The sequence below is a fragment of the Saccopteryx bilineata genome, chromosome 9, assembly GCF_036850765.1.
Source record: "Saccopteryx bilineata isolate mSacBil1 chromosome 9, mSacBil1_pri_phased_curated, whole genome shotgun sequence".
Lineage (NCBI taxonomy): Eukaryota > Metazoa > Chordata > Mammalia > Chiroptera > Emballonuridae > Saccopteryx > Saccopteryx bilineata.
The window spans coordinates 70,963,050-70,981,995 of NC_089498.1; the positions used below are offsets into that span (position 1 = coordinate 70,963,050).

At 37.4% G+C, this 18,946-nt stretch overlaps 1 protein-coding gene and 1 non-coding gene across 7 annotated transcripts in view; both read left to right on the forward strand.

Annotated features, from left to right (window-relative positions):
* CCAR1 (cell division cycle and apoptosis regulator 1) overlaps positions 1-18,946 on the forward strand; it is a 54,778-nt gene that overhangs the window by 12,639 nt on the left and 23,193 nt on the right. For 5 of the 6 annotated variants that reach the window (XM_066242048.1, XM_066242050.1, XM_066242049.1 and 2 more), the window contains exons 5-16: positions 507-539; positions 2,416-2,609; positions 5,241-5,355; positions 5,460-5,652; positions 7,702-7,831; positions 8,428-8,589; positions 11,817-12,042; positions 12,603-12,716; positions 13,246-13,412; positions 14,132-14,342; positions 15,157-15,240; positions 17,626-17,811. In XM_066242048.1, coding sequence (XP_066098145.1) covers positions 507-539; positions 2,416-2,609; positions 5,241-5,355; positions 5,460-5,652; positions 7,702-7,831; positions 8,428-8,589; positions 11,817-12,042; positions 12,603-12,716; positions 13,246-13,412; positions 14,132-14,342; positions 15,157-15,240; positions 17,626-17,811 — 1,815 coding nt within the window. The remainder of the gene's footprint in view (positions 1-506; positions 540-2,415; positions 2,610-5,240; positions 5,356-5,459; positions 5,653-7,701; positions 7,832-8,427; positions 8,590-11,816; positions 12,043-12,602; positions 12,717-13,245; positions 13,413-14,131; positions 14,343-15,156; positions 15,241-17,625; positions 17,812-18,946) is intronic. The other variant, XM_066242051.1, reaches the window with a different exon arrangement.
* On the forward strand, positions 13,050-13,114 carry LOC136313827 (small nucleolar RNA SNORD98). The gene has a single exon (XR_010727254.1). It is a non-coding gene; the product is annotated as a small nucleolar RNA SNORD98 (small nucleolar RNA).

An 18,946-nucleotide genomic window follows, 5' to 3' on the forward strand; every position in this document is an offset into this window, starting at 1 on the left:
AGTTTTTAAATTTCCCTCTTTATACCAAATCTTTTTACTTTCTAGTGATGTTACACTTAGCTATTGCTGGGAAAATTATATATCAAAGTGTATGGTCCTTTATCATCTCCATGCAGTTTAGGGGCATATGTATGAGTTGGATAGCCAGTTATATTTTTGATACAAGTAGTTTATTGGTGATACCAGTCATTTCTGTAGCATGGAAATGAAAAGGTGACAGAACTAGAAATCTTCCCTACTGGAGACTTGACTTGGGGTTTTTCCTATAAAATAACAAAAAGATCAATTTCTTCATTGTTATTGAATAAGTTATGTATCAGGTCTGCAGTTAGAAATAGCTGTGTATAGGAAACCTTATACCTAATGATCCATTACTTTTCATGTATATCTTAACTAGAAGTACCCCCTTTATAGGAATTTTTCCTTGTGTAAAGAAAGCAAAAAAACAATTCTGATTGACCATTTCTTTTTTCTTTCCTGTTTTTGTTTTTGTTTTCTATTTTCAGTTACAGCAACCTCAGCAGACCCTTTTAACACAGGTTAGTTTGACTTTCTTTTGGATATCTGACTGAAGAGTAGGTCAAAGTTGGATTTTTTTGTTTTTGATTCACATACTATTAGTTCAGCAATATGAAAAGTAAAAGTGAAAAAGCATGTGTTTTTTTTATAGTTTTTGATTGGCAGTGGAGCTGTAATCTAGTTTGAATAACAATGAGATCTTATTTTAAACTTAACAGTTATTTTGGCTTTTACATTTTTTTTGAACTGATACTTTTAGGAATTTTTTTGTGCCTGCTTTATATCTTTTTTAGATTGACATTAGGTGTAGTAACTTACATTATTATTAGCTTAATTTTTAGCAACATTAAAAAGTTTTTGAACTTTTTACATATAGCGCTACTTTAGGCTTTGTGGGCCACTTAGAGTGTCTGTTGCATTTTTTTTTCTTTTTTACAATCCTTAAAAAGTATAAAAACTACCCTTGGCTTATTTGCTATACAAAAATCATAAACGGCATGCTGAATTTGGCCCATGGGCCATCGTTCACTGACCCCTTTTATGTACTTAGAGTGAAATACTATGCAACTGTTCAAAAGAGAGCAGAATCTCTAATGCATATTGCCCCATGGTTAGGGAACTGAGCAGCTGAGGAACAGGAGTAAGAGCAGGTTTTCTCTGTTATGACCTTTCATACCTATTTTGTTTTGAATATGTTAGTTACTTTTTAAAAAATACTCTTCAAATGAGAAATTAAAGAACTAATTTATTAAAGAACTAAAATAGACTAACATCTATTTCATATTTTAAGTTTCTAATAGTAGAATTTCCAAATTAAGTAGAAAAAGTTGTCAAAGTTGGTCGTTTCTTAGAATAGAATTTCCCAAAGTGTGCCCATAAACTAATAGTGTTAGGATATTAAAGAAATTTCATGGATAATTTTGTGATCGTTCTTAAGAAAAGCTGAGTTCCTTTACATATATAGTACTTGTCTTTTATATTTTTAATTGTAGAACTTGGAGATTTGCTTTATTGAGCAGGTATAAAATAAATTCCATGGTTTGACTTGAAGGATCAGATGATTCTTTTTTCTTGATTTTATTTGTATTTATATATACAAGTTTTATTTAATAATGTGTTATCTGTGGTTGATTATGCCAGAAAAGACCAATGAAAGTGTTTACATTACCACCCCAGTTTTATTAAGATATAATTGACATATGACATTGTGTTTGTTTAAAGGTACCAATGTAATGATATGATGTGTATATATTTTAAAATGGTTATATTAAGTTAAATATGTGACCTCACATATTACAAATTTTTTTTCTTCAGTATAAATTTAAATATCTCTCTTAGCAACTTTGAAATATATATAGTATAGTATTAACTATAGTCATCATGCTGTCCATTATATCCGAGAATTTACTTACCTTGTAACTGGAAGTTTGTACTTTTTGACCATCTTCACCGATTTCCCCCACACTCTTACATACCTTCTCTGGCAGCCACCATTTGGTTGTTTATTTGAGTTCTTTGGTTTAGATTCCACATAGGTGAGATCATGCATATTGGTCTTCCTCTGTGTGATTTTCATAGGCCTTCTCTGTCTTGAGTATTGCCACTATGGATTTTGAATTTCTAAGAGAGAGCTAAATCATATGCACTGTTCTTTAAGCTCATTGTACTAGTGTCTTTTTTCTGAAGAAAACCTATGGAAATGTTGATCTTAGGGAACTTGATGAAATAGATGAAAAAAATTTTTTTTACTTGATTCTTATCTTAAAGTGTACATGTATATTTTCTAACTTCAAATAAATTATTTTTAGTATTTTTGAGTTTGTTTTTAGTAGTTGTTTTTTTAAATTTCTGGACTATTTCAAATCATTACCTTAAGATACTGATTTTGTTTTATAGCCAGCCGTTGCACTGCCTACAAGTCTTAGCCTGTCTACTCCTCAACCTGCAGCACAGATAACTGTATCATATCCAACACCAAGGTCCAGTCAGCAACAAACTCAACCTCAGAAGCAGCGTGTTTTTACGGGGGTGGTTACAAAACTACACGATACATTTGGATTTGTGGATGAAGATGTATTCTTTCAGCTTAGGTAAACTTCCATCAAGTGTTGGCATATGTCTTGTTATATTTGACATTAAGTATATTGATAAAGCACCTGGTAAACTGGTATAGGATTGTGGTTTAGCTATAATTTTGTTTTAATCATTCAGCTTGTTATATTTGTACCTGTAACTTTTTTTTTTTTTTTTTTTTCATTTTTTTGAAGCTGGAAACAGGGAGAGACAGTCAGACAGACTCCCGCATGTGCCCGACCGGGATCCACCCGGCACACCCACCAGGGGCGACGCTCTGCCCACCATGGGGCAATGCTCTGCCCATCCAGGGCGTCGCCATGTTGCGACCAGAGCCACTCTAGCGCCTGAGGCAGAGGCCACAGAGCCATCCCCAGTGCCCGGGCCATCTCTGCTCCAATGGAGCCTTGGCTGCGGGAGGGGAAGAGAGAGACAGAGAGGAAGGCGCGGCGGAGGGGTGGAGAAGCAAATGGGCGCTTCTCCTGTGTGCCCTGGCTGGGAATCGAACCCAGGTCCTCCGCACACTAGGCCGACGCTCTACCGCTGAGCCAACCGGCCAGGGCCTACCTGTAACCTTTTTTGATGGAACATGTGACTGAAGGTTATTGAACAAATTAGTTATGGTGAATTTGTTATGAATGTTTTAGAAGAGTGAGTTATTTCTAATTTTTTAAGATTTTACTTATTGGCCCTGGCCAGTTGGCTCAGTGGTAGAGCGTCGGCCTGGCATGCAGAAGTCCCGGGTTCGATTCCCGGTCAGGGCACACAGGAGAAGTGCCCATCTGCTTCTCTACCCCTCTCCCTCTCCTTCCTCTCTGTCTCTCTCTTCCCCTCCCGCAGTGAGGCTCCATTGGAGCAAAGATGGCCCGGGCGCTGGGGATGGCTCCTTGGCCTCTGCCCCAGGCGCTAGAGTGGCTCTTGTTGCAACAGAGTAACGCCACAGATGGGCAGAGCATCGCCCCCTGGTGGGCGTGCCAGGTGGATCCCGGTTGGGTGCATGTGGGAGTCTGTCTGCCTCCCCGTTTCCAACTTCAGAAAAGATTTTACTTATTAATTTTAGAGGAAAGAGAGAAGGGGTGGGGGGGGGAGTGGAAAGCATCAGCTTGTAGTAGTTGCTTGTCGTATGTGCCTTGGCCTGAGAAGCCCAGGGTTTCATACCCGTGATCTTAGCCTTTCAGGTTGACCTTTTATCCACTGTGCCACCACAGGTCAGGCAATTATTTCTAATTTTTCATGATCAGACAAAACAGTGAGGTTAGGGATTGAAATAGTCATATGCCGCCTGACCTGGCAGTGGTGCAGTGGATAGAACATCAGACTGGGACACGGAGGACCCAGGTTCGAAACCCCAAGGTCGCCAGCTTGAGCACGGGCTCATCTGGTTTGAACAAGGGGTCACTCGGTCTGCTGGAGTCCCCCGGTCAAGGTACATATGAGAAAGCAATCAGTGAACAACTAAGGTGCCGCAACAAAGAATTGATGCTTCTCATCTCTCTCCTTTCCTGTCTGTCCCTCTTTCTGTCTCTGTCACACACACACACACACACAAAATTAGTCATATGCCACATAACCTGTGGTGGCACAGTGGATAAAGTGTTGATCTGGAATGCTGCGGTCGCTGGTTTGAAACCCTGGGCTTGCATAATCTAGACACATTTGAGAAGAAACTGTTATAAGTTCATGCTTCCTGTTCCTTCCCCTGCCTTTCTCCCTGCATTGTCTCTAAAGTCAGTAAATAAAATCTTAAATAGTCATATGCCTTTTAAAATTTATCTTGTTTGACATATCGTTACTATATATACTAAAATTAGTTTTAAATAGAAAAATTAATAAATAGGATTGAATGATTCATGAACTAACCTCAAAATAGTATTTTGTTAATGTGAAGTTTGCAAGAAATGTGAATTTGCTTAGATATTTCAAACAAATATATGTATTTTTATTTTAGTTAAAGAGAGACAGACAAGAAGAGAGAGAGAGATGAGAAGCATCAACTTTTAGTTCATTGATTGCTTCTCATACGTGTCTTGATGGGGGGGTGGGGCTCCAGCCAAACCAGTAACTCCTTGCTCAAACCAGCGACCGCAGGATTATGTCAGTGATTCTGTGCTCAAGCCAGATGAGCCTGCACTCAAGCTGGCAACCTCAGGTTTCGAACCTGGGACCTCAGCACCCCAGATTGACACTCTACCCACTGTGCCACCACTGCTCCGGCAAGTCTTAGGTACTTCTCTAAAGAGTTTTATTAGGCTTTCAAATCAGGTATATTTTATTTTTTTGTTGAATTTATTGGGTTTTGATATAATTTACTTTAAAGTACCTAGTAGGCCTTGGCTGAGTGGCTCAGTGGATTAAATCTTGACTTGGAGTGCCAGAGATCACTGCTTTGATCCCCCCATCAGGGCTGGTATGAGAAGCAGTCAGTGAGTAAAAACAACTAAATTGAACTACTTAGTGAAACAAGAAGTTGATGCTTCTCTCTCCCCTCTCCTGTCTCCCTCTCTCTCACCCTCTATCACCCTCTTTCCCCACCCCCCACCTCTCCCTCCTCCCCTCAAATCAAGGTGGAAAAAAATACCAAGTATATAAATCATTTTTGAGGAATATCTTTTAAATGTGTTTATATTTAACTTAATTTTTTTTTCCAGTGCTGTCAAAGGGAAAACCCCCCAAGTGGGTGACAGAGTATTGGTTGAAGCTACATATAATCCCAATATGCCTTTTAAATGGAATGCACAGAGAATTCAAACACTACCAAATCAGGTATATAAAATGTCGAGTTAGGTATTATAGAAACTTGGTAACTGAGTTATCTAATTTACAAAGATTATTATTTTTAAAATTTTTATTTTTTTATTTTTGTTAAGAATCAGTCCCAAACCCAGCCTTTACTGAAGACTCCTCCTGCTGTACTGCAGCCAATCGCACCACAGACCACCTTTGGTGTTCAGGCTCAGCCCCAGCCCCAGTCCCTGTTGCAGGCACAGATTTCAGCAGCTTCTATTACTCCGCTATTGCAGACTCAGCCACAGCCCTTACTGCAGCAGCCGCAGCAGAAAGGTATCATGTGCAAAGTATTTTTGCTTTTCATGTTTCAGACTAATATATAACTGTTTCATTGTTATAATGAAAGTTTCCTTTTAATTATTAAAAGGCAGGGACTTACAGAATACTTGAAAGAAAGGTTATTTTGTGTAGACTGCTTCTACTTTTATAGCTATTTGCAAATATTTGTATTTTATTGCTCTTAGTCAAAGATATGCTCTTTGTTACACTATTAATTTTTTCGCCCTCTATTGATATCTTACCTGTAATGCAGGGGTCAGGAACCTATGGCTTGTGAGCCACATGTGGCTTTTTTTTTTTAATTTTTTATTTATTTATTTTTTTAGATTTTATTTATTCATTTTTATTAGGGGGGGGAGAGAGAGAGAGAACAGGGGGAGGAGCAGGAAGCATAAAGTCCCATATGTGCCTTGACCAGGCAAGCCCAGGGTTTTGAACCGGTGACCTCAGCATTCCAGGTCGACGCTTTATTCACTGCGCCACCACAGGTCAGGCTCTTTTGATGGCTGCATCTGGCTGGCAGACAAATCTTTAATAAAAAAAGTAATAACATTAAAAATATAAAACATTCTCATGTATTATAATCCATTCATTTCCTACTGCTCGTGTTGATGGTTACAGGTGGCTGGAGCCAATCACAGCTGTCCTCCGGGATAACACCAAATTTTTATGGGATAATGGGTAACATACACGGGTTGTTGTATGGCTCTCTTGGAATTACATTTTAAAATATGTGGCGTTGATGGCTCTCAGCCAAAAAGGTTCCTGACCCCTGCTGTAATGGAAGACAATGTTTTTGAGACTTATTTCTTATAACATTTTATATGCATGTAGAGTTTGATGATAGCATTATAATTTTCATATTGAACAACAATGCATCAAATAAATGAGCTGTGTTTTAAATTTTCCTTTGTAAAATGAATGTTTGAAAGTCGGTATTTTCTCATCAAAACTTTGTTCAAAATGATAACCTTGGCTTAATAAAAGCCTGCCTAATTGGTTTTTTAAAATAATGTAATTGTAGCACTTTCTCTTTTATTGTAAATTATGACATTGACATGCTTAGAACAAAGTGATAAAACAGATTACAGTATAGTTAGTAATTAGTGAACATCTGTGTAATCACTAGGGTTAAAAAAATACAACATTGCTAGTTTACGTTTTATTTTAATAGTTTTACCCTCTAAATATACAGACTCAATACAGTTTAGTTTTGTTTTCACATTTTAAATAATCTTTGATCCATTTAGATAATCTTTTGTATAAGATTGCTTTTGTGTTTAACACTATGTTTTAAAATTTTTCATACTATTTATAACATGTGGCTCTGGTTTCTGCATTTTCCTTATTGCGTAATATTCCATTGTATGCATATTGTACAATTTATCTGTTCTTTGGTAAGCATTTGGGTTTTTTCTAGTGTTTGGTTTCTGAAGCTGTTGCTATGAATGTTCTTGTTTATGTATCTGGGGCAATGTGCACAGGTTTCCCTGGGGCACTTAACCTTCTGGTAGAATGATAATGCCAAACTGTTTCCAGACTACTTGTTTCTTCCATGTATTTGACCTTTAGTTCTCTGATTTCTCAATTATTTTTTCTCTTCTTTTTTTCTGAGAATATTTGTTTTCAATTGTGAATACAGACTTGAACACCATTTTTTTCCCCTGCCACTCTCTAGAAGAGATTCGGCTTCTGTGGGAGGGCTTCTGGTGGTGTGTCCCATGAGTTTGGTAGGTGATTGACAGATGCAGTAAGAGTAGGATAGAAAAAAGAAAGAGAAGGAATTAGTGGAATATGCTAAGGTTCACTTGGCGAAAGGTAAGAACACGTCTTCATTGGTAGCTAGGATTCCTTCAGTGATAACCAGCCCATTAATCTTTAGCTGGTATAGTATAGTATTACCTAAAATAAGAAATATTCATAAGTTAACTGTTTTTTGTTTTTCCTCCCCAAATTCTTCAGCTTTTTCTGTCTATAAAATTTAACCATGTAGTGCTTTTAAACATTGTTGAAATAAGTTAAAATTTTTTTTTGTCTTTAAAGCTGGTTTATTGCAGCCTCCTGTTCGTATAGTTTCACAGCCACAACCAGCACGAAGATTAGATCCACCATCCAGATTTTCAGGAAGGAATGACAGAGGGGATCAAGTGCCTAACAGAAAAGATGACCGAAGGTATGTTTTTAAAAGTGTACTTGAGGCCCTGGCCGGTTGGTTCAGTGGTAGAGCATCGGCCCAGCATGTGGAAGTCCTGGGTTTGATTCCAGGCCAGGGCACACAGGAGAAGCGCCCATCTGCTTCTCCACCCCTCCCCCTCTCCTTCCTCTCTGTCTCTCTCTTCCCCTCCCGCAGCCAAGGCTCCATTGGAGCAAAGTTGGCCTGGGTGCTCAGGAAGGGTCCATGGCCTCAGCCTCAGGTGCTAGAATGGCTCTGATTACAGTGGAGCAACGCCCTAGATGGGCAGAGCATCACCCCCTGGTGGGCATGCTGGGTGGACCCCGGTCAGGCATATGTGGGAGTCTGTCTGTTTGCCCCCCTTCTCACTTTGGAAAAATTAAAAAATGTATGCTTGAGGTGGTATTGGTTGCACAATGTGATGCACTTAATGCCACTTAAAAATGATTAAAACAGTAAGTTTATGTTAGGTATATTTTACCACAGTTTTTAAAAGTGTGCTGTGGAATCTTGCTTTTATTACCTATTATTATTTCATGAAAGAACTCTTGGATAATGCCAGAAAAATGAGTAATTTTAGAAAAATTTGCTTTAAGTCGTGAAAGAGAGAGAGAGAGACGGAGATCAAGAGAAAGATCTCCTCAGAGGAAACGTTCCCGGGAGAGATCTCCTCGGAGGGAGAGAGAACGGTCACCTCGGAGAGTCCGTCGTGTTGTTCCGCGTTACACAGTTCAGTTTTCCAAGTTTTCTTTAGATTGGTAAGTTTTTCCCCCCGTTATGTTATTAAATGTTTATTTTGTAATTTTTCCTACCTTGTTTATATACAGATACTTCTTTTGCAACTTTCCTTTCCTGACATTTAGTGCTCTTAATTTATGTATGAGCAGAAATGCAATTTGAAGTAGCAGTTCTTTGCAAGGGTTACATTGTTTTTATACCCTCATTAAAGATACCCGCTATTGAAAAAGGCAGCTCCTCTGTGACATATTATGCCTTAAAGTTAGAATCATTTAGGATCTAGATTTATTGATAACTTTTAAGTTTTTTTTATTTTTATTGTTTTTACAGAGAGAGGAGGGTGAGGAGAGCAAGAAATATGAACTCATAGTTGCTTCACTTTAGTTGTTCATTGCTTGCTTATCTTATGAGCCTTGATCAGGCAAGCCCAGGGTTTCCAGTGGGCCACCTCAGCATTCCAGGTGGGCCCTCTATCCACTGCGCCACCACAGGCTAGGCTTATTGATAACTTTAAGTTCATGCATAGTCCATTGTATATGCTATAATAATAGTACAGTAGTGGGTTAAATATTTCAAGTAAGCTATGGTAGTGGAGTATAACAGAAACATACACACATGTGTATTATACATAAATACATTTTTCAGCCTTTGAAATTAGTAAGTTGGGCTAGTTACCAAGAATCACTTGCGCTTTGCCTGCACGTGGAAATTATATCAACTAGTAGAATTATTATGAGATTGAATTCATGTATCTAAAGCAAAAGTGTATGTCTGGTATTGGTAGATACTTAGTAAAAGCTGCAAAGTTGTAATTTGTACAAAGGCAAATTGGTAAATCCCTAATTTCCTCAAAGGGAAAGGAGGAATTATCTAAAAAGGTCTCGGGACCGGCAATTGTGTATAAGAAAAATTAACAGAGCCTGACCAGGCAGTGGTGCAGTGGATAGAGCATCGGACTGGGATGCAGAAAGACCCAGGTTTGAGACCCCAAGGTTGCCAGCTTGAGCATGGGCTCATCTGACTTGAGCAAAAAGCTCACCAGCTTGGACCCAAGGTCGCTGGCTCTAGCAAGGGGTTACTCGGTCTGCTGAAGGCCCATGGTCAAGGCTCATATGAGAAAGCAATCAATTAACAACTAAGGTAGCGGTTCGCTGAACTAAGGTGTCACAACAAAAAACTGATGATTGATGCTTCTCATCTCTCTCCGTTCCTGTCTGTCTGTCCCTATCTATCCCTCTCTCTGACTCTCTCTCTCTCTCAAAAAAAAAAAAAAGAAAAATTAACAGAAAAAACAAATTAACAATAAATAAATCATTAAAAGCAGCATTTAAAGCTATTTAACATAGGAGTAAACATAGGAGTAAATAACTATGCAGTGCAGTGTCCTGAGATGGTATTGCTGCATTTCAACAAAGTGTGATAATATTCATAATATTGGGACTATCAAAAGTTAAAATTTTTATATATTCAGTTCTATGTTGAGTAAACCAGTGTATTTTATTTTGCTACTCAATGCCAAAAAAATCTTGCTTGGTGACTTTGCTTAATTTTTACTAGTTCTCTTATTCCTGTTTATTTGTTACTTAAAAATATCTAGTCTGTATATTTGAGAAAAAACTTTCTGGAACCCAAACCACTTCTCTAGCCCCAAAGATATTAAATAGAGCAGCTCTGCTTTAAACTCATCTATTCTCAATCTAGAATGCTGTTGATGCATAGAATGTATGTTGAATGGCTATCTCCTTTCAAGTTATACCTTCACAATTTCACTTCACCACTTTTAAGTAAATTCCCAGAATGTCAAATGAACCTATTACAAATAAAAATAATTTTAAAGTTTTCATACCTCTTCTTTTTTTAAAAAGGTTTTATTGATTTGAGAGAGAGCGAGAAAGAAAAAGGGGGAAAGAGCGGGAAACCTCAACTCTTAGTAGTTGCTTCTCATATGTGCCTTGACCAGGCAAGCCCAGGGTTTCAAACCAGCGACCTCAGTGTTCCTGGTTGATGCTCTATCCACTGCGCCACCACAGGTCAGGCTTCACACCTCTTCTTATAGTTCAGGGAAATCAAGACTTTTCTTATAGTAATATGAGTATAAGAGACTATGCCAAGAAATGATTTATTTGTATTTCTTATTTCTTGTTTTATTATGCATTTTATCCCAATGAGCAATTAGGAAACAATACATATACTTGCTGTTTGGAGCACTTCTTTAAAGAACAAAAACTTCAAGTATCTGTTTTTCATATTTTCATTATTTTGACAGTAGAATTTTATCCAAATAAAGTATAATTATATTGGTAATCATAACTGGCAAATTTATCATTCTGTATTATTTTTTCTTTTTTTCCATATTTCTTATTTTTAGGATTCAAATAAAAAGATATCCCTGTAAATATATTTGTTCACAGTTTGTACCCTTGATTTTAGTTGTCTTTTGAAAGATAGTGTAATTACCTTTTCATTTGACAAATTGTATTTTCTACTTTTCATTATACTTTTAACAGAAATATCTTGACTTTTTACCAGACTGATTTACCTTTGAGTTTCTCTCCTTGAATAGCTCTGCTTCTTAGGAAAAAGGAAATGATCCTTTAAAAAAATCATTATGCCAGATTCAAAAGGCAATAATCTCATCCTCTCTTTACATAGTAAACAATCAGGTATGAATCTTAATCATTAACTTCGAGAGGTATGGAAGTGTGGATGATCTCCCAGAAATTGGATTTTGCTTTCATGTGAATTTTATTTAATTTAGAATGTAAATATTCTTGACCTAGGATCTTACCATAGAATAAAAGTTGTATTTTTCTACACTGTATAAAGCTGATTGAGAAGCACTCATACTAATTTGGTACCATTCTTATCCAGTCTTTCTGTTCATTCAAACCATGATTATCTCAAAAAGTGCAGTTTCAACTAAGGCAGAACTGCTTTTGTTCAGATCTTCTCTGGAGCTGGGGTTGAAGTTTTTCAGAGGGTCTTCTCTAATGAATTGTAAGCTACACATAAAAAGTAAAGAAATAAAGGTAACATTTAGATACGTTATTTATTCAAAGATGTAAGTAAACAATTTGAAATGAAATTTTCATATGCTTTTGTGTACATCTGTAGCTCATTAATAATTGACCATTTGCAGCTGGTTTTTAGCCGTGTCAGATTATATCTTTAGTTTCAGAATTGAGTGAATGTTTACATAATCTCTGGTATTATGGCTATTTATTCACTGTTTGTGTCTGTTTTTCAGTCCTAGTTGTGACATGATGGAACTAAGGCGCCGTTATCAGAATTTATATATACCTAGTGACTTTTTTGATGCTCAGTTCACATGGGTGGATGCTTTCCCTTTGTCAAGACCATTTCAGCTGGGAAATTACTGCAACTTCTATGTAATGCACAGAGAAGTAGAGTCCTTAGAAAAAAATATGGCCATTCTTGATCCACCAGATGCTGACCACTTATACAGTGCAAAGGTTTGTATTATACTGTGATGCACAACTAAAATTTCTGAGCAGTTAATCATTAAGAGTGTATGTGGAGTTAATCTGCAAAAATTGGTTTAAGACCTGAATTACCTGTTTTCTTGTCTTCCTAATTTTGTTTTGGTTATTTATTTATTTTAACCTCTTGCCTTACCTCTTAAACTGTAAAATTATGGTTACTTTTTTAATACTTGAACCTCATAAAAATGTGAAGATGAAGCTGATGTAATGAGCTTTATGGAATGTTGTGACTTCAGCTAGGCCCAGATAAGACCTGATGGTGGGTAAATGTACTATATGTTAGTCTGCAGGGTAACTTTTAGTGTATTACTATGGTCAGTAGTTTTCTGCTTTTTTAAAATGTCAAAGAGCATTCCTTGAAAAGTTAAAACTGTATAAATTGTAAGGTATCTAATACCATTTCTGCTGTAGCATTTTACTTTCCATTTTTATAAAAAATTTCAGGTATCTAATGTATAAGGATAATTAGTAGTGCTTCTCATTTTTTTACATTAGACTTTTGACAGGATTGAATTATTTGACTATAATAGGTAATGCTGATGGCTAGCCCTAGTATGGAGGATTTGTATCATAAGTCATGTGCTCTAGCTGAAGACCCACAAGAACTCCGAGATGGGTTTCAACATCCTGCTAGACTTGTTAAGGTAAAATGAAACAATTTTAGGTGTATATTTGCTTTGCTTAGTTCTAACTGTATATTAAAGTTAAAAACACTACCCTTTTTATCTTGTTGATTAGTTTAATGCTAATTGTAGTGTTAAGGCTTTGAGAATTTAATGATGTAGATTTTTCACTGCAGATTATGGCTATATCTTCCTTGTATGTCACTAGTTTAACTGCCACTTTGATTTTTTATATTTGTAATATAGAAAAATTTTAGTGATAATAGATTTAGTGTATCTTTGGATGCTGTTAAAGTGTGAATTGTAGCTTGTTTCTTTAAAAGAAATTTATCTGAAGAAACATTTTAGAAGGATGAGTTATGATGTGTAAATCCTATTCCATTGCTGAAATGCAGTGTGGAACTCGATGAACTGAACTCTTCCTTGACTGACAGATACCAGAGGTAGTAAAAATGATACTGGAAAGGTTTGTACCTTTCCTTTTCAAGTATTTTTATGTGTAATTTGATAAGTTGCATAAATATGTAAATGATTCTTTGTTTTGAATTAGTTTTTAGTGGGCATGAAAGGCAAGGATGAAGCCATGGCCATAGGAGGCCACTGGTCTCCTTCGTTGGATGGACCAGACCCAGAAAAAGACCCCTCTGTGTTGATTAAGACTGCTATTCGTTGTTGTAAGGCTCTGACAGGCATTGATCTAAGTGTATGCACACAATGGTAAGTACCAATTCATTTCTTGATTAGATATGTTTTCTAATAGTTTATGTAGATGGTCTTGTATATCAGCCTCCAAGACCCCCGGTCCCCTTATTTTAGCGACCTTGATCATGCAGGTAATCTCAATGGAAAAATCCCCATTTGTAGCAAAAGTTGATTTGGTGCCAAAAATGTTTGGGAGAAAAAGGATTAAGAACTAATCAAAAACTGAAAATTTTAATGTTTTGTTATGTTGTACTTCCAAAGTTGGATGTATGTTGAAAATATTTTTCATTTCATGCATAGCTGGAGAAGATCGTCAAGAGAGAACTTCATTTCATTATAATTCTTTTGTTAATAAAATGATATAGTTGCTGATTATTTTTGTTCAGCCATATTTTCTCTTGAGGCTTATTTGTCCTGTGTATTTTACTTTATTTCTTGTGACTTAATTGAGAATTTTTTTTTTAGCACATGAAATCTGAACAGCTATCCCGCTTCTTCAGGTATTCTCTAAATTATGGGTAGCTCTGTAATCAAACTTGAAAATGTCTTGGGGAACATATTCTTTTAACTGTAAATATTGTACAAATGTACCAAAAGAGGAACTATGGCTTCTATAATTTTTTTTTCTTTAGACCAACCTCAAGTTCTTGCAGCAAAGTTTCTTTACAAGTGAACTAGGGTCTTTAAATGTATTTTAGAATTTTTTTTCCAACATGCTTCTTCCCTTGCAACAGGTACCGTTTTGCAGAGATTCGCTACCATCGCCCTGAGGAGACCCACAAGGGGCGTACAGTTCCAGCTCATGTGGAGACAGTGGTTTTATTTTTCCCGGATGTTTGGCATTGCCTTCCCACCCGCTCAGAGTGGGAAACCCTCTCCCGAGGATACAAGCAGCAGCTGGTCGAGAAGCTTCAGGGTGAACGCAAGGAGGCTGATGGAGAACAGGCACTGAACGCTAATCCCTTTTTCTATTTCCGCTTCTCACAGGCACAGGAACACAGGCACAAATGCACACCACACACTACATAACAAACACACATGGAGGAACATAACTGGTAACAGCGACTGGTAATCCAGCTTTCAGCAGTATAGTTGTATGTTCTTTTCTCTTTTAAAAATATCCGTCTATTATGCTAACTTTAAGAATGCTGAGACCTCAAAGGAAAATAAGTTGTGCTTAAATTGCACAGAATTTTGTTTTTATCATAGGTCTAGTTGCTGGAATCTGGGACCAGTTGTTGAGCAAGATTCAGTATTAAGCCATTTTAAACATTTTGCCATTTTCTAAAATTGCAAAAATTTTCTCTTTCACGGTCATCAGTTCTAGTCATGGATATTTGAAATTGGACAACCACAAGTCTGAGAGATTTGAAATTTCAGGCTATGTGGCATCATCTTTGGTACATTTGAAAGGTCTGACTAAATCAGTCTTAACTCTGGGTGGCTTGAAAATTGGGGCAAGATCACACACTGTGTGGTTAGTGGAGACCGGCAGTGTTTGTGCATCCCTGATATCCTTTGTGTTGTAATTTATCACCCTTTTGTGTTTCACAGATCTGGCTTTGATTGGCTGATGAGTGTCTTTGTGATCAATTAAAAGTGGTAGAATGTATGTACGTGGACTTGCCTAAATAACTTTAGGAGAAGACAATCTGAAACATTTGTGACCTTGCACAGAACAGCAACAGACTTTTAAAAATAAATTACCTATATTTTAAGGTTTCAGAATCGTAATTAGGTTCTTAACTTTGTATATCAGGATGAAGAAGAGAAGGATGATGGTGAAACTAAAGAAATTTCTACTCCTACCCACTGGTCTAAACTTGATCCAAAGACAATGAAGGTAACTTTGAAAGAGGTAGTGTTTAGTTAAAATATCTGAGCGGAATAGAGAACGGGAAGTGTGTTGTTACTGCGGTTTTTTCCTAGATGAAAGCCACTGAAAATGAAATCCACTGATTTTATATATTCTATATTGTATTATTTGAGTGTATAAAAATTAAGTAAATGGAGACTTTGTATATCAATTCAGCCAGTGATTGTTGAATGCAGTATGCAAGTGCCTATGGTGTGAGCAACAGTGTTTTTCTAATTTGAGAACTGATGTACAATAGAAGGCAGAATTTCTGCACGTAAGTAACTTTATTTAAGGAGAAGGGAGGAAACAGAAAAATCCAATTGTTAAAATTTAGAAGTAAAAATTTGATTGATATGCAAAGTGCTGCAAAAGCAGGTTTACAGTTGTTCGTATGGAAATTAATGCAATAGCCTGACCTGTGGTGGCACAGTGGATAAAGTTTCGACCTGGAATGCTGAGGTCGCTGGTTTGAAACCCCGGGCTTGCCTGGTCAAGGCACATATTGGAGTTGTTGCTTTGTGCTCTTACCTCTTTCTTTTTCTTTTTCTTTTTCTTTTCTCTTCTTTTCTTTCCTTTCCTTTCCTTTTCTTTCTTTCTCTCTCTCTCTCTCTCTCTAATCCCTAAAATGAATAAATCTTAAGAAAAAAAAGAAAATAATACAATAATTAAAAAATAATACAGGAATAGCCTGACCAGGCAGTAGCATAGTGTATAGAGCATTGGCCTGAGATGCAGGGGATCCAAGTTCAAAACCCCAAGACGGGCAGCTTGAGCTCAGGGTTACTGGTTTGAGAGTGAATCATAGACATGACCCCATGGTCATTTGCTTGAGCACAGAGGTTGCAGGATTGAAGCCCAAAGTTGCTGGCTTAATCAAGGGGTCACTGGCTCGACTCAAGTCAAGGCATGTATGAGAACCAGTCAGTGAACAACCTAAGATGCTACAACTATAAATTGATACTTCTCACCTCTCTTCCTTCCTGTCTGTCCTAGTGTCTCTCTTTTGCTAAAATAATAATAATACAATAATAAATTTTGTATTTCACTTACAGCTATAAACCTACTTTTGCCCCACCCTGTACTTATGAACAGGGAAGGATATAATTTAAAAGCCTCTTGAAAATATTTAGGTAACCTGTACTACCTGTTGTATTTTTTTTTTGTTTTTCTGTTTTTTCTCTCCCAAGGTCTCTGTCTTGCAGTTTTGCATAGATCAGAAGATTAGAAGCTGATTATTATTTTACTTTGGAGCTTGTTACTTAACACATAAAAACTGCTTACTTCTGTTCTCAGCAAAAAACAAACAAACCCCAAAACATATTACTTCTGTTATGAAACTGTTTAACTCATATTGCTTTTTTAATTAATAGGGAATATATATCATAAGAATATTATTCTGCTTGAATCTATCACACAAACAACCACTCCTAAAATTTTATTTTTATTTATTTATTTTTTTTTTAGAGACAGGGACAGACAGGAAGGGAGAGAGATGAGAAGCATCAACTCATGTTTGTGTCACTCTAGTTTGTTGATTTGCTTTGTCATATGTGCCTTGATGGGGTGGGGGAGGGTCTCAAGTTGAGTCAGTCACCCTTTGCTCAAACCAGCAACCTTTGGACTTGAGCCAGCAACCATGGGCTCATGTCTATGATCCCACGCTCAAGCCAGCACCCCACGCTCAAGTTGGTGAGCCCACGCTCAAGCTGGCAACTGTGGAGTTTCAAACCTGGGTCTTCAGCATCCCAGGTCGATGCTCTATCCACTGCGCCAGCACTTGGTCAGGCCACACTTAAAATTTTTATGTATTTTCTTCCATTCTCTTTTTCTGGGTATAACTTTGTATTGACTGGTTTGTTGCTTCTAATTTTGTATAAAATGTCGTATAAAATTTTGTATAAAATTTTATTATTAAAATTAACTCTTTTCCAGTTAATATCAGTGTTTCCCATGTAATTATTTTTAAATGTTGTATACCGGTCCATTGGTTGATAAACTGTTTCTTCTTAGTATAACTCTTAGATATTTAGATTCTTCACTTTTTTGGAGGGAGGGAATATTAAAAGGAATATGTAAGGGGTATTTTTTTTGTTTTTTGGTTGTTTTGAATTTTTAGGTTATTTCATTAGAGTAAATTCCCAGAAATTAGAATTACTGGCTCAGAGAGCAATAACTAATTGTAAGCATCTTAAAACATCTTGTAAATTATTTTTCAGAAATGTTCTTATAATTTTTCATTTTTAAAACATCTCATGAGCTCTATAAGTATCCCTTTCACCAAAGTTTTTAAAAATTAGAAGATAGATACACAGTTTGTCTATTTCAATATTCCATTTTCTTTTCCTGTGTTTTTATACTTTGTATATTTAGGTAAATGATCTCCGAAAAGAATTAGAAAGTCGAGCCCTTAGTTCCAAAGGATTAAAATCCCAGTTAATAGCCCGATTGACAAAACAGCTTAAAGTAGAAGAGCAGAAAGAAGAACAAAAGGAATTAGAGAAATCTGAAAAAGAAGACGAAGAGGAGGATGATAGGAAATCTGAAGATGATAAAGAGGTATATACTAAATCATTTAAATACAAATACACTTCTTACCTTACTCTACTTTGGATTGACTCTCCACTGATGTGGTTTTCTCTCTCTAAAATCAGTGTGTGTGTGTGTGTGTGTGTGTGTGTGTGTGTTTTGCGAGAGAAAGAGACAAAAAGGGAGAGAGATGAGAAGCATCAACTCATACTTATGGCACCTTAGTTGTTCATTAATTGCTTCTCATATATGCCTTGACTGGGTGGCTCCAGAGAAGCCAGTGACCCTGTGCTCACGCCAGCAACCTTGGAGTTTCTAACCTGGGTTCTCAGCATTCCAGGCTGACACTCTATCCATTGCACCACTGCCTGGTCAGGCAATAAAAATATTTTTTGAGCCCTGGCCGGTTGGCTCAGTGGTAGAGCGTTGGCCTGGCGTACAGGAGTCCCAGGTTCGATTCCCGGCCAGGGCACACAGGAGTAGTGCCCATCTGCTTTTCCACCCCTCCCCCTCTCCTTCCTCTCTGTCTCTCTCTTCCCCTCCTGCAGCCAAGGCTCCATTGGAGCAAAGTTGGCCCGGGTGCTGAGGATGTCTCTATGGCCTCTGCCTCAGGCGCTAGAATGGCTCTGGTTGCAACAGAGCAATGCCCCAGATGGGCGGAGCATCGCCCCCTGGTGGGCATGCTGGGTGGATCCCGGTCAGGCACATGCGGGAGTCTGTCTGACTGCCTCCCCATTTCCAACTTCAGAAAAATACAAAAAAAAAAAAAAAAAGGAAAAGAAAAAGGAAAAATAAAATATATTTTGAAACTAAAATAGTCCCTGGCCAGTTTTCTCAGTGGTAGAGTGTTAGCCCAGTGTGTGGAAGTCCTGAGTTCAATTCCTGGTCAGGGCACATAGGAGAAGCAACCATCTACTTCTCCCCTCTCTCTCCCTTCTTTCTCTCTCTCTCTCTTTCTCTCTCTCTCTTCCCCTCTTGCAGCAATGGCTTGATTGATTAGAGCACGTTAGCTCTGGGCACTGAGGATGGCTCCATGGAGCCTCTACCTCAGGTGCTAAAAATAGCTCGGTTGCGAATATCAGCCCCAGATGTGCAGAGTATCGGCCTTAGATGGGGGTTGCTGGTTGGATCCCAGTCTGGGTGCATGCAGGAGTCTGTTTCTCTA